Source organism: Myotis daubentonii, chromosome 12 (genome assembly GCF_963259705.1).
Source record: "Myotis daubentonii chromosome 12, mMyoDau2.1, whole genome shotgun sequence".
NCBI classification, from domain to species: domain Eukaryota; kingdom Metazoa; phylum Chordata; class Mammalia; order Chiroptera; family Vespertilionidae; genus Myotis; species Myotis daubentonii.
The window spans coordinates 69,605,370-69,619,779 of record NC_081851.1 but is presented as its reverse complement, the minus strand read 5'-3'; the positions used below and the strand labels follow the sequence as shown (position 1 = coordinate 69,619,779).

General features: G+C 56.7%; 1 protein-coding gene and 1 long non-coding RNA gene across 7 annotated transcripts in view; one reads left to right on the top strand and one right to left on the bottom strand.

Moving 5' to 3' along the window:
- Positions 1 to 3,643: 3,643 nt before the first annotated feature.
- The window catches only part of DTNB (dystrobrevin beta), a 159,683-nt gene continuing 148,916 nt past the window's right edge, over positions 3,644 to 14,410 (bottom strand). For 3 of the 6 annotated variants that reach the window (XM_059660386.1, XM_059660385.1, XM_059660388.1), the window contains 4 exons: positions 13,686 to 13,845; positions 12,818 to 12,903; positions 5,628 to 5,660; positions 3,644 to 3,835 (listed from right to left, as the gene is read on the bottom strand). In XM_059660386.1, coding sequence (XP_059516369.1) covers positions 3,800 to 3,835; positions 5,628 to 5,660; positions 12,818 to 12,903; positions 13,686 to 13,845 — 315 coding nt within the window. In that variant the 3' untranslated portion in view covers positions 3,644 to 3,799. Of the gene's footprint in view, positions 3,836 to 5,627; positions 5,661 to 9,423; positions 9,478 to 12,813; positions 12,904 to 13,685; positions 13,846 to 14,410 lie in introns of all 6 variants that reach the window. The other 3 variants (XM_059660383.1, XM_059660387.1, XM_059660389.1) reach the window with 3 other exon arrangements.
- LOC132213582 (uncharacterized) lies at positions 4,880 to 6,018 on the top strand. The gene is made up of 3 exons (XR_009448030.1): positions 4,880 to 4,976; positions 5,073 to 5,169; positions 5,796 to 6,018. It is a non-coding gene; the product is annotated as an uncharacterized LOC132213582 (long non-coding RNA).

Genomic DNA, 14,410 nt, shown 5'->3' with positions numbered 1-14,410 from the left:
CCCCCAAGGCCCTGGATCTAGTGAGGCCCGAAGACCCGAGGAGGTGCCTAGTGCCCAGCCCATCGTCAGTGCCCATCGAGTCGCCTCTGGAATGAATGACAGTCCACCCTATGCTCCTTTCCCCTTAATCTTGGTAATGCTTGGACCACTGACCTCAGAAACCCGAGGATGGCTATCTGATGTCTGCCTCTTCAAAGGACTATCCCCTGCCCCCCCCCCCCCCGGTAAGTTCCAGTTCACCTGATCTCCCCCTGGGATTCTACGTCTTCAAAATGACCCACCAACCCTCCAAACCTTCCCAGAACTGGCAAACGAATTTGATGCCTCCTTCTTTGATGCCACAACCCTCCCCCAGCTGCCCCTCTTGGGGTGGGAGGCAGAGGGCAGATGGCACCAGCACGCTCCACTGTTTGCCGACGACCCTGTGCAAGAGAGATACCAAGCCGGCCACCGCCACAGACCTGGCTTTCTTGTGGGGTAAGTGTGCAGAGAAGATGCCAGAATCCCAGCACCTGCTGTCCACAGCTGGGTAGGCCTGCAGCACCTACCTCAGGTCCTCCGTGATCATTCTCTCTTGGAGAATAACACCCACGGGGTTGCAGCTTCAGGTCGGCTGAGGCCTGAAGACTGCTTGGTGTGGAATATGCATTCTGAGCAGTGCACCTTGGCATAGAAGCTCCAATGGTGGGGGCCATGGGCCTGGAACACCCCTGCTTCCCTTCTCCTCCTGAGCCAGGCAGGCTGTTGACTCAGGCTCTAGACCCACTCAGCCACAAGGTATCCGAGGTTGGTCTTCTGTAAAGTCAAAGCCTTGCCTGGGGTGCTGCCCCTCCTTCACATCCAGGGGAATGTCTTTGTTTAATGGCTGTTGGGAACCAAAAAGAAACAGCGTAGGACCAGTGCCGGCACCTGCTCCTCAGGGCCCCTGGCGGGGCACAGAGCCTGCAGAGCCCCTACCCCCTCTCCTCCTCTGGAACAGACAGCTGTCTTTCTCCCCGACCGGCCATGGCTTCTTGCCCTGAGGTGGGCGCGTTTCTCCTCTCCATAAATGGCGCAGTGGTCCTCACAGCGTGGTCTTGGACCCACAGCACCACCGCCCCGGAGCCTGTCAGAACTGCGAATTTCTCGGCTCTACCCCAGCTACTGAGTGAGAAGCTCTCGGGGTGGGACCCAGGTGTCTACATACTAACAAGCCCTCGGGGGGGTCTAAGTTCAAGAACCCCTGGCGTGTATGTGTCCTAAGAGCCCAGGTAGGAACCTCACTTGGTTTTCTGACCCGGGTGCATGTGGCTTACACCGATGGAGAGCATCTTCCCGGGGAAGACGGGCTACCTACAGCCCACACTTCCAGTCGCCGGGCCCTGGCAGAAGAGAGGCCAGGGAAGGCGAGATTTGGAATCCGCTGAATGGCTTCTCGCAAGCCCTTTTCTTCCAGAAGGTGCAGCAGGAATTCAGATGGCTCTAGGCATTGCCATAGCAACTGCACCTTCCTGAAGCTGTCAGCGACAGGAGCAGGGTGGAAGCAGTGCGGGAGGGGGAGCCTGCCAGTGGGCAAAGCACACCCAGCAGACGAGGCTGCGAGAAGACACGGAGCCTCAGCACGGCTGGGAGGCACCGCCCTGAGCCTGGTGGGGCCTCGGCTTCCTGACCCAGGATGCGCTGGGATCTCCCTGGGGGTCTCCACGGCCACAAAACAGCACCAACCAAGCCTAAGGGGTTGACAGCACATGCCAGTTATCTCCAAAGGGCATCTACCTGGGTTAGTTTCCGTTCGCATCCTGTTCACAGGCTATGGAAGGAAGAGCCTCCTATAGGATGGCTACTTGTTCCCAGTCAGGGGTGAGGAAGGCGACCCAGCTCTCAGCTTCTGATAGAATCAGATGCCAAGAAATCAGAAGGCACGCCAGAGGCCTTAGGGAATGGTGGATAGTCTAGCTCTCCCAGAAACCAGCTGTCAGCAGGACGACTTCATGTGAAAAAGGAGCTCCCACGCACCCTCAGGCGGCACCTGGGCCCATCCCCGTGGCTCTCCAGTCCCCCTTTTCCTGCAGGTGCTGGGGGGCAGAGGGGGGGTGGGAGTCCCGGCCTCTCCTCAAAGAGGCAGCAGACAGCGGGAGCCTACTGGGTGGCAGTCAGTCTTGCCAGTCGGGCAGCCTCCCAGGTGCGGAGTGGCAGGCCCAGCCCGGGGATCACGTGCCCTCCGCTGGCCCGAGCACCTGGCAGTCCTGGCACCTGTTCCTGTCCCGACCGGGAGTGGGATTCGGCCCTGTTCGCAGGGGCCGGGTACACAGTGTGAGAAGTCAGAGCTGCGGGGGAAGCAGTCACTCAACGGTGTCATCTCCGGGGTGAGTCATAGCCCCCCCCATACCCTACTCCCATTATTTGGAAGGTCCCCAAAACTTTCCATGTGGTTACACTCATCCTTGCTCCTTCTGGTCCCCCAGGCAGGCCGGATCCCCGCCTTCTGGGCGCGGGAGCACATTTTCACCAATGGCTTTCTCCTTCTAGAGCCTCCTCTGCTGGTCACTGAACTGAGGGAGCACCTGAGCGCTGCTGGGGGGGGTGGGGAGGTCAACCCTCCACCAGGTGTGGGCTCCTCCCCAGGCGCGGAGGGGGCGCGATCTTACACCCAGGGGACGCGCTCCTGGCCCCTTGCTCCTCGCGGGCATCCCTCGCACCTGCCCCTCACCCGGTCCTCGGTCCTCGCGGGTGCGGCTCTCCCACACACAAGCCTTGCCCGCCTCCCCAGGAAGGAGGGCAATCGAGGGAGCAGAGACAGTGGACAGTGCAGGGGAAGGACTAACCCCGCCCCCGCCGTACCCCGGCGGCTCCCTCACGAGGTTCCCATGTGACTCCCGTGTCTGGCTGGGCTGAGCGCTCTGGCTCCGCACAGACCTCCGCGGGCAGCGGGCAGGGGTCTGCAGAGGCGTGCGCTGGGGGATGCGAGCGCCAGCTGCGGGGCCTCTCACTTCATTCCAGTCACTGCCCTTTATAAATATTTATAGAAGTTCTTCTACTAAAAATAACATCCTGGAGCCCAGGGAGGAGAAAAAAATAAACGCCAAGCACCGGGATTTGGGATGAAGATCAAGTGTGGCAGCGCAGAATGGAGCCCTGAGCGGGGACGGGCTGCGTGCGCGCGGCACCCGGGCGGGGCGCCCCCTGGCGGCCACGGGTCAGGCGCCTGGCGACCGGCCACGGGCTTTGCTCACAGAACCTCTCGCTGCGGGAGGAACCGGGGCTGCGACGCAGAGCACGGCTCCCCCTTCCCGCCCCGGCTGCTCTGCAGCGGCTGCCGCGGCATCAAACGGGGCGGCGGAAGCCTCGCCGAGCCGAGCGAGGGAAAGGAAGGAGACTATTTTTAGCACTGTGGCCAGGGCGTGAATGTCTCTGCTGCACGACAGAGGGAAGAAAACCTGTGTTTTTAAAGGTCAATGAAGAAAACCTGTGTTTTTAAAGGTAGGGAGGAAGCTTGTGCCCCGACCCCAGGGAAGCACCCTATATGCTGGCAAGAGGCCAGCAAGAACTCCAGGTCGCACACACACAAACAGGAGGCTTGTGCTGTTTCTTTTCTCTTTCAAACCCCCATAGACTCCCCCCGCAGAGATGAGACCCTGCCTGAGGGGAGAGCGAAGCTGCTAGTTCATGCAGGACTGGGCGAGGGGGCCGCCCACTCCCCACTGGCTCTGGGTGCCCCTCTCCCGGGCGGGTGGTGACATCTGGCAGCCTGCAAGCCGGATCCAGGTGTGCGGTGGAAAGACGGACAGGAATGCGCCTCTGGGGGAGAGCCCCGCCTTCCTCAGGTCGATGCCAACTTGCTCCACGCCTCCGGGGCCTGTGCAGGGCAGACGCGCTGTTACTGGCGGGCGCTGCCAGAACCTCGGGGCAAACGCTGCTAACATCTGCTGGGGCTGAGGCTTCGGGCAGGGCCGGGTCTCTGGGTGTTTCCCTTCACCTGGGAAGGGTGCAGAGGCTGACAGTACTCACACCCCCTTTCCCAGGGGCACCCAGAATCTCCGGAGTCCCGCTTGGGTCACCGGGTTGGAAAGCATTTCCCGGGTCCGCAGTGCAGGGCGTGGAATGTGACCGAGGAGAAGGGCAGGGAGGTCAGAGACATGCCTGTAAACACTGAGTGGGAGGGAGGAAGGCCCTCGAGTCATGGGAGCGAGCAGACCTTGGGGGGTCTCTGCAATGCAGCCCCCTGGAAGGCCGGGCTTTTCACCCGACTCAGCCGTGGGTGAGTTTCTCCTAATATCTGACAGGTCGGGGAACAGTGCCAGGGGCAGAGGACCCAGCTCCGCGGCTATTTCTGGCACCCAGTTCCGGGTGGTGGGCCTTAGTTTCCTCTCTGCAGCAACAGGGTGAGCCAGATGGCTCTGAGCCGCCTCTCCCCGTCTCCCAGGTCCAGTGCCCCGGGGAGGGGGGCTCTGGCAGCTCCTGAAGGGCAAGTCGGCTCCTGACTCCCTCGCTAGCCGGGCAGCCTGGGGCTGCTGTCGGGAAGGGCCTGGCCTGAGTGTGCAGGGAGTTTGGGTAAAAGCCTGCCCCGGCCCCGGAGGCTCTGTGATTTCCAGGGCAGCGGGCGAATTTCTGCAGCTTGGGCGCCTGCAGGATCCCTGAGTCAGTGCAGGCCTCACAGCGGGCAGGTGCGTGGGGGACAGAGCCCCACAAGGGCCTGGTGCAGACGGGGGTGGAGGGAGTGTCGGGAAAAGGCCTGGAGGCCGCCCCAGGGTGAGACTGCTTGGAAGGGCCTGGGAAGGCTCCTCTTCTGAATCTTGGGCCTGCAGCCGGGCTTTCCTGCTGGAAAGATCTGTAACTCAGCGAGATGGCCTAACGTTTACACACACGTGGGGGAGGGGAGGGAAGAAAAGATTGAAAAACAAAGAGACCTCTCCTGGCTGTACCAAAGGCATCTATCCTTGAAAGAAATCATTTTCCGAGCGTGCCCAGAAGCTGCAGTATCTTGTAACTGGAACTAGGTAAGAATTAAGGCCCTAAGATGAAAAAGGAGAAGACTAATTCCTAAAGGCAATGGGCATTTGCCTGAGGGCAACCTGTACTCTTATTTCTTTGAGAAAGTGAGAAGGTGCAGCTCGCGGGCACCACCGGGACTGGCTCGATCGATCGGCTAACGGAGGCAGTGTGATCCTGCAGATGAAGCAGGTGTCGGAGGTGAGGACCTGCAGCAGGTTACAGCTCTGGGTGACGGGGTCTCCGGGACACAGGGGCTGTGGTTTGGGTCCCCAGGGAAGAATGACAGTGGCCATGGGGAAACAGGAGCAAGGAGGCAGAGGCAACCCCAGGACGCGGGCGGCTCTCAGCCGACCTCTGAGGACACAGCCTGCTCAGCCAACTGCATCCTGACACAGGTGTCGCCGAGCCCTGTCTGAGCCCAGGCCCAGGCCCAGGCCCAGCACAATGGGACCCGGGCCAAATGGCTAGGCTGGTGGGGCTTGGCAAGGGGAAGAGGCACAGCCGGGCTCTGTGAAGAAAACCCTGCCTTGGGTCTCCACCTGTTGGGTGGGCCTGGCCTGGGAGGTGGGGCTGAAGAAAGGGAGGGGGGAAAGGCAGACCATGACCTTGAAGGGAAGGAAGGGCTGTGGGGAGAGCAGAGCAGGCTCTGTACTCACCGCTTCCTCTCGGTCCCCGGCTCCTCCGTTAACCTGTGCAGCACGGACACAAACAACACACTGAGGTCACCACCAGGGCCTTCTCACTCCCTGGACCTTTCCCCAGGGGCCCCCTGACCCCCCGCACCCATGGGCTTCTGGACTCGCCTCTCCCTTTGTTCCCTGTAGACCGACTTCCCCCAGCAGGTGTGAAAACAGAGGCGCTCCACACCACCTACAGCCAGCAGCTGCAACCCCATAAAAGCCGCGGAGACCGTGCCTCCCAGGAGGACGTACTGATACTAGAGTGGAACGTAAGCCACCCGAAATCCAGGGAGTGGTTACTTCAGGGGGTACAGCCCCTGCAGTCCTGAACGTGAACTTGGTGAGAGTGGGTTACACTCAGTGGGGCAGCATTTCCGTCCTGCAGGCGTATCCGCTTGGGGATGCGAGGCCATCCTCTCGCTCGCCCTGGATTTGCGGCCACTGCCTGGACCCTCACTGTCCCTCACGGAGGCCGCCGCCGGTCTCCAGACCCGCAGTGTCCTTTACGTGTGCAAACTGCGCTTCCAGCTCTCAACGCCAGGCCTGGCAGGTCCTGGGGGAGGGATTCCGAAGAACCCTGGAGCATAAATGAGACCCTGGAGTAGCTGCGACAAATTCAGGCTCTGAAGTAACATGGGGAAGTTCTGCTCGACTGTGCCATCTATGTGGTCTTGGTTAAAAGTGATCACCACTCAGGGTGAGGGGTGAGGGGATGCAAAGTAGGAAGGGTACCCCAACAGAGCAGAAGCATTCCCCAGGATGCAGCGGACAGAGAGCCAGGGCAGGGCCGGGAGAGGCCTGAGGGGGCAATGTGGGTGGGAAGTCCAGCTCAGGTGTGAATTCTTCAAAAGTGTCCACTTGGCTCTCAAGGTGTTTGCATTGAGAGACGATGTTTGCCTGACAAGTTGTGTTTATATTTTGTCAGCACGATCTCAACCCCAAAGAGGCAAATCTCTCTTTCTGGCTGACAGTTACTGCTCTCCAATGCCTAGGTGGCAGTAGCTACTGCAAAGCCTACAGCAAAAACTCACGCCCAGATCATGGCAGAGACTCAGAAGGTCTATCCATAAAAACACTTGGTTTTAGAACCACACCCACATAACAGCTACACTGTAGCCACAGGGACATATCCGAGGACCTTACAAACATGTCAAACTCAAGGCCACGGGGCCGCCAGTTTGACATGCATGCTTACAATGTTGAAAGTCAAACATTTTTCTAAAAGTCTATCCATCTCTAACCCCAACTCCTAACACTCTTCCCTCGGGGATGACACCGAAAAGCCACAGCAATAGAAAGGTAGGTGCTCTCACAGAAAGATTTCACGACGACATAAACTCTGGTATAGGCACTGACAGACACGGGAGCAGACACTGGGAGCGGGAGGGACAGGAAGCAGAGCTGTGATAGGGCCACTCAGGCGTAAAGGCAGAGACCCTGCGGCCGGGAGACACCAGGCCAGGGGACCGTGCCCAGTCCACATGTGAGGTGCAGCCTACGTCCAGCCTTGAACCAGGCCTGCCGGCTAAAGCCCATGGTCCGTGCGAGCCCCAGTGGTCAGGGCAGGGCCCTCTGGGCTTCGGGGATTGGAGGGAGCTGAGGAGAGGCCATGGGAAAGCTACTGGAGGAGGGAGGGTCTACGGCAAGAGAGGCCAGAGCAGCAGCTGTTACGTTTTCAGCCAAGAGCACGCCACATGAATGCCAGGATCTGGCTGGACTGTGTGCATGCGTGCGTGCTTGTGTGTGGTGCATGTGTTTACATAAGTGTAAACTGATCTTTGTGTGTCTGCTTTTCACCTCTTGTACTGCAACCCTCCTGCCTTCTTCCTCCGTCTCCCATTGGCACAGGGACGCCAGTCTTCCCTACATTCCTCTGTAGCATTTCTAGATGTTTCGAACACCACTGCCCCCAGCTCTGGCCTTCAACATCCATGCCCGACCTGCCATCCTCACACGCCCATCATCCCAGGGCATGTCCGCCTCCTCCCAGGCCTGGCTCTGGTCACTAGATGGTTTCAGCACCTGACGGAGGTGTCCTCTGCCCCCCGTTTCTTCCTTGGCAATGCCAGTGTCCTGGCTGACACGCTCCAAAGCCTCCCCTCTTATCCGCACGAGCCCTATGGGCAAACACCACTGCAGACCCCCTCCCACCAGGCTTTCCCTCTCCCATCACAGCTTCCTGGCCTGTATCGACCTTCCTCCCTCCCTTCCTTCCCGTCACTTAGTCTAGTCATCTGTTCAGACTAAAGCCTGGGTGTTGGAGGTAGAGAAACCCGGGTTGAATCCAGGCTCTGCCACGTACTCCCTGTGCAATCCTTCAGCGGCTCTGAGCCTTGTCAGGAACCCGTCCCTCCCGGGTCAGTGGCACCAAATGGAGGGCTGTGTCCAGCAGCCAACAGGGACCTTCCAGGCCTTCGCCGCCTCTCTCCCTGACAAAGGGCTCGTGGCCCATCACCCTGTTTACTTCCTTCCATTTCTTCATTTACTGACATTCCACTGCACGCGAGGCACCGTTCTAGGCACTGGGGGTACAACGCGCACAAAACAGACGAAGAGCTCTGCCTTGTGGAGCTCACGTTTTGGAGGAATCCAGCAACGGGCATATTCGTATGTAACAAATAACAGCTAACTCTTGCCCTAGCTGGTTTGGCTCAGTGGATAGAGTGTTGGTCTGCAGACTGGAGGCTCCTGGGTTCGATTCCCGTCAAGGGCACGTGCCTGGGTTGTGGGCTCAATCCCCAGTAGGGGTGTGCAGGAGGCAGCCGATCAGTGATTCTCTCTCATCACTGATGTTTCTATTTCTCTCTCTTCCTCTCTGAAATCAATAAAAATATTTTTTTAAAAAAATAACAGCTCTTAAATGTCCAAAGAGAATTTTGTTGTCTGTTTGGTGAAATACAGAAGCATGAAAATTAAGAACATCGAGTTGGGAGTCAGAAGGACCCAGTTCAAACCCAGTATCTGCCACTTAATCGCTACATGATCTAAGTTTCTCTGAGCCTATTTTCTAATCAGTAAAATGGGACTGTTATTCTCTATTCTCACAGGGTTGTTAGGGATTAAATGAGATTGTGTGTGGCAATCCCTTGGCACAGCTCTTCACACATAGCATTAAGTAGGTTTTACATTCCAGGCACACCTCATTTTATTGCACTTCCCTTTACTGTGCAGCACAGATGCGGCGTTTTTTACAAACTGAAGGCAAGAACCTCCACCTGCAATAAGATGATGACTGGCTTTATGGCGATACCTGCTTTACTGCGCTGGTCTGGAACTGATCCTGCAATATCTCTGAGGTATATCTACAGTGACCTCTGCTGATACCTCTTTATTGCTTTTCTGCCCACAATCATCTCTTCCTTTTCAGAAACCTTCCCTGTGCATATAATCATACACTCAAAGTCTGATGATTAACTTTTCCTGCCACTTCATGTTGTCTCCTGTTTATTTTGCATCTTGCTTTCCTAACTGCATCATAAACTCCTTGAGGCAAGGGGGCACGTTTTGTTTTGCTGTTTATCTAATTTCCTGTATCCCAACCACCTACCATTGTATCAGAAATCAGGAGGCTCTGCTGACCCACGGACACTACCGCCTCCGGGGAAACACTTGGCGACCAGTGGGGACACGTAGGCAGGAGGAGCTGAGGGGCCGACAGCTTTGGGGGAAGGTGGCAGCAGGAGGAAAAGCAGAAACAAGAGGGAGGGGGCGTTTGTTCAGGGGCTACATAGCTCTGCTCCCATTCGCACTCGGGGTCCTGAGCTGCCTTTACCTCTGTCTTTCCCACTCTGCATCCTCTCCTCTTCTTCCTCTGCACCTTGCTCTGCTGGGAAAACAAGAGGCCCGTGACCCTTGAGCACAGGACAAGCATAGAGGGGGGTGAAGGGAGTCACACAGGAGGCTAGGGATGACACCCTGGCTACTGGCTCATGGCTGCAGCCTCCAAGCCTCACCTCGTCTGCACCCTGTGGGGTCCAGTCCCCCACAATGCTTCACAGGACCTACTCAGAGCCCTTAGAAGCAAGCAGAGCAGTCCGATGTCCCCTGCACGGCTGCTGGCTTCCTGGTGACCGAGGTGGGGTGGCCACCTCTTCTCTATGCCCGTTTTCCCTATGGTGATGACATCCACTCGGGATATAGCTAATATTGTGCATTCAGGTTAAAGAAAGCAACCATGAAAGTGCATGGTGGGGATACATAGATCTACACTGGCTTCCGTTAAAACAAACAAACAACAAACAAACAACTAGAGATTTTAGCTGACAACAATCTTAAAATGACTGAGCAGTGCAATTGGCTGCGAGAAAAAAATGAGTGGCATCTCAGGCTGCTTTTGCAGGGGTCTGCTTGGGGAGGTCACAGTTCACTGTGCTCTGCAGGGAGCAGACCCCCCACCAACCGGGGATCCGGAAGTGTGCTCAGCCCTGGGAACTCACTCACTTTGAACTGGGGCTTGAAGCACTCAGCCATAGCCCAGCGTGGGCAAGCAGGAGGGTAGAGTGGAAACCACGCCGCCTTAGGGAGGGCTGAAGGAACCCCCAGATAGCTGCCTAAAGAGGAATAAGGCTGAGGAATAAGGCTGCTTGTTGTCTGCTGCCAGGTACTTGAAAGGCAACAGAAAGAGGAGGAACTGAACGGACTCTGGGTAGCTTTCGAGGGTTGAGTGAGGATAAATGGGTTACAGAAAGGCGATTGTGGCTCCCTGATAAGGAAGAACTTCCCAATGATGAGCTCACTGGAAAGATTCAGACAGAGGACTTTTATATCGGGAGGCAAACTGGAGCAAATGACTTCTAAGATCCCGGCCAACTTGAAGATTCCATTCTTTGTGAAAACATTTCAAAAAAGATGAGGAGGGCAAGCGAGGGGTCCACCCTGTATAGAATAGATGTAAAGCTAACCTGAACATCTGATCTCATCCTGACACCAGCTCCACGGTGGCAGCGAGAATGGGCGGGTGTGGGGGACGGCCCTTCCATTCACTGGGACACTGGCCGCCTTGCATGCAAAAACGTCTATTCCCGCATTTTACGGACACTGAGCCATGTGTGGGCTCGGTCCACACCTACTTATGGACGTCAGTGTCAGAGCGAGCAGCGCAGCAGTGAAGGGGCCCTCGTGCGGCTGCGGGCTTGATGTTCTGTCCTGTGTGGGATAGGGCAGTGGGAAGAGCACCGACTTGGGTCCTGAAGCCCTAAGTCAGTGGTTCTCCACCTTAGCTGCACGTTAGAATCACCTGGGAATCTTTTTAAAATCCTGATTTCTGGGCCTCATCCTCCGGAAATTCTGTTTCTTTGTTATGGGGTGGGGCCACAACATTAGTAACAAAGAAACAGAATTTCCGGAGGATGAGGCCCAGAAATCAGGATTTTAAAAAGATTCCCAGGGGATTCTAATGTGCAGCCAAGGTTGAGAACCACTGCCCTAAGTTCTTGGACCAGCTCTGCCCCTTCAAGCTGCACAACGTTAGGCAAATTACTTTTCTGATAACTACTCACTGCATTTCTAAAGTACGGGGACTGGACAACGTGATCTCTAAGGCACCTTCCAGACACATGGCACAATTCCGTGGCCACCACCCTTTCCTGCTGTGAGAGGTCGCCATGCATCTCCTAAGCCAGCGGCCGCCAACCTTTCGGACCTCACAGACCACCAGTGGTCCATGGACCATCGGCTGGCGACCGCTGTCCTAACTTCCAGTTTCTGTGAAGCTGCTTGGCCTGCATGTGCTTTGTGCTTAACGATGTCCAGTTACCTCCCATCCAGTGTGATGAGCTCATGGGCCACTTATTCTGCATAGACCCTAGTAAGCTGCCAAGAGGCACACGTGTAGCTAATTTCTTGGGCCTGAAATTCCTTAAGAAATTCCCTTTAAAAGTGGGGTTTCTGAAACCTGAGGGGAGCTCTAATAGAAGGCACTTTCTAATCACTTGTGAGGTCACTTCGACGCAGTCACTGCTTCTGTCTATGTGTGCGTGGAGGGGGTGCTTTTGACAGGGGCTGAGAAGTAGCACCAGAATCGGACAGTGTCCCCAAAACGCTCCCTGCACAGGAGGACTGGATCTTAACTGCTCTGGAAAAACCAACCCCGGCCACACACTGATTCTCCCCTAAAAGACAACAGGCAGGTTCGGGGGCGAAGCCATGGCCAGACCCTGGCTAGTCCCTGACACTAAAGGCGTGGAACCAGAAGGCTGGCCGTCCTGAAGAGCATGGACGGGTGGTTTCGATGTCTGTGTCTGAGTAAGTGTATGTGTTTGAATAGTCCATGGAGAAACGGCTTTATATTTTTAATGAATAACCCTAAGCTACTTCAAGGCATTTAAAAGCATTACATTAGGTCAAAAGAAACAAAAGAGCCACATGCTAGTAAACGAGTGACCTACAGCCCTTAGGGAGGGAACCACTTGGTTAGTACACAGCAGGGGAACTGACCACTGCAAAGAAATTGGCAAATCTCTGGCCGCTACAGAGCTGACGGCGTCACGGGATTCTTAAAGATGTGATGGTATGGGAACGGCCTTCTATTTTCCTCTCTTTCCTGGGTTTTATGTAAGGGGAAAAACGCCAAGAGAAAGGGTCTTTGGAAAATCAATGAAATAGCCAAGTGCCGGAGAGACAGAGAGAAGTCACAGTGGACACTGAACTCGGGGAGGGGAGGAGGCAACAGACTCAGGTCACGAACTTCAAGTGGAATCAGAGCCTAGCCATGGACAAAAGGAGAGAATAGGGTTTCAAAACCAAATCAGAGAGGGGAAGCAGAAAGGCAGCTGGGAGAGAGTCCAGAAGCTGTGTGGCTGGTCCGGCGCCAGCCCTCCAGGAAAGCTGCAGAAAGAGCCGGGGTCAGGGCCTAGGAGAGAGCTGGGGGGGGAGGGGGCCCTGGGGAGACACACTCAGGGAGGAGGTGCCTCCCTGAACTCAGAGGCCTAAATGCCTTTAAATCCTGCACTGTGTGTGCCCCATGCGGTGTACTCGTCAGAGAAACCTCAGTGTGCAACTGTCTCTATTGACCCCGCGTGGAAGAGACGCTCAGGGCGGAGGCAGCCAGTGGCTCCTAGAAGGCAGAGGACGGGTGGTGAGAGGAGGTGGTCTGTGCCCTGTGGTGACGGTTTACCCCGCGGCGAGAAGGGAGGCGCGGGCGGGTGGGAGCTCTGGGCTTCACCTGCCTGGAGCTCCTTCACCAGGGAGGACATGGTGTTGGTGATGGAGTCAGCAGCCACCAGCAGGTCATTGCGGAGGTTTCTCCTCGTACCTGAGGGGAGTCAGAGCAGATGGCGATGCCAGGTGGGTGGGCGTGGATACGAGAGAGCAGAGCCCATGACTCGGCCTGCCAGGCCCTGCGACAGGGCAGCGCGCCCAAGGGGACATGGGCCCCGGCCACGCGAGGTACCCGAGTCCACTTCCTCCTCCCTGCCCTCCTCCACCTAAAGAGCAGGGCCCTGCCAGCTCCAAGCTTCTCAGCCGCCATCCAAAGAGTCGGGTTCCAGAACGAACATCACTCCAAGGTGCTCCTCGGTCCTCGCGGGGCCTCGCTCTCCTGTGCCCCCCACCTCTCTGTGTCTGTCTCCGCCCCAGCAGGACTCCTTGGCCGCTCATCCTCCCCCAACTGCGGAGCACGCTGGCTGCCAGCTCCTCCGACGGCTGACACTCTGACACGGAATGCCCTCAGCAAGGTCCCGTGCAGAGTGCCGCCCTTCCTTCTCTTGCTTCCCCCAAAGACTTTCCAGGGCAAGCGCGTGACTCTGGGAACTATTCCAGCCAATTGCTCTGGAGGAAGCAAAGTCCAGAGGGTAGGGCACTTCTCACAACCCTGAAAAAGAGCACGGAAACCCAGAGAGCTGCTCTGCGCGCACGCCCACAGCCTGCAGACCTCCCGCTGGAGCCCAGCCCATCTACTTGACTTACTTATACTGCGTGTAAAAACCTGGTCACTTAAACCTAAGCACACAGAAGAAGTGATTCTAGAAAAATCTCAGTAAGAATCTGTTCCCAAGCCCGCTCAGCTCCCGGCCATACTCTGCTCCTGGAACTGACCTTGTGCAAAGGCCTCCTGCATGTCGCCCCCGCCTCCGCTCAGGGGCTCCTGCGGACAGTGGGTGGGCGTGGAGCCAGCAGATGTGGAGCGGACGGGCATGGGCATTGGGCGGCTGCCTCCGTGAGTGGGCGACGTGTGTGGCGATCCTGTGGCCTGGGCCTGGGAGAATCAGAGAGATGAAATGTTATCTCAGGTATCTTACCTCTTTGAAGAAGGGAGACGCCCTTCTCCCTCGGCAACCTGAGCCGGCCGGCAGGGCTTCGGTTCCGTGGGGCAATGCAGGGCACGGCCACATCAGCAAGGAGGGAGTCAGGCTGCCTCCAGGACTGGAGAGAGCAAGAAAAGGAAAAAAAGAGAGGGAGAGGGGGAGAAACAAAAGGGGAGGAGGGAGAAGAGGGAGAGAAAACACGGGAAGAATGGGGGAGAGTGGGAGGGAGAGCGAGGCTAGCACAGAGGCGCGCAGGCCTTCCAGGTGCGCAGGCTGAGCAGAGCAGCTGTGGAGGGTCTGAGAGGGGCTTGGGTCACAGCTGGGAAGTAATACAGTGGTTCTCAACCTTCCTAATGCCGTGACCCTTTAATACACTTCTTCATGTTGTGGTGATCCCCAACCATAAAATTATTTTCGTTGCTACTTAATAACTGTAATTTTGCTACTGTTATGAATCATAATGTAAATATCTGATATGCAGGATGTATTTTCATTGTTACAAATTGAAGATAAAGC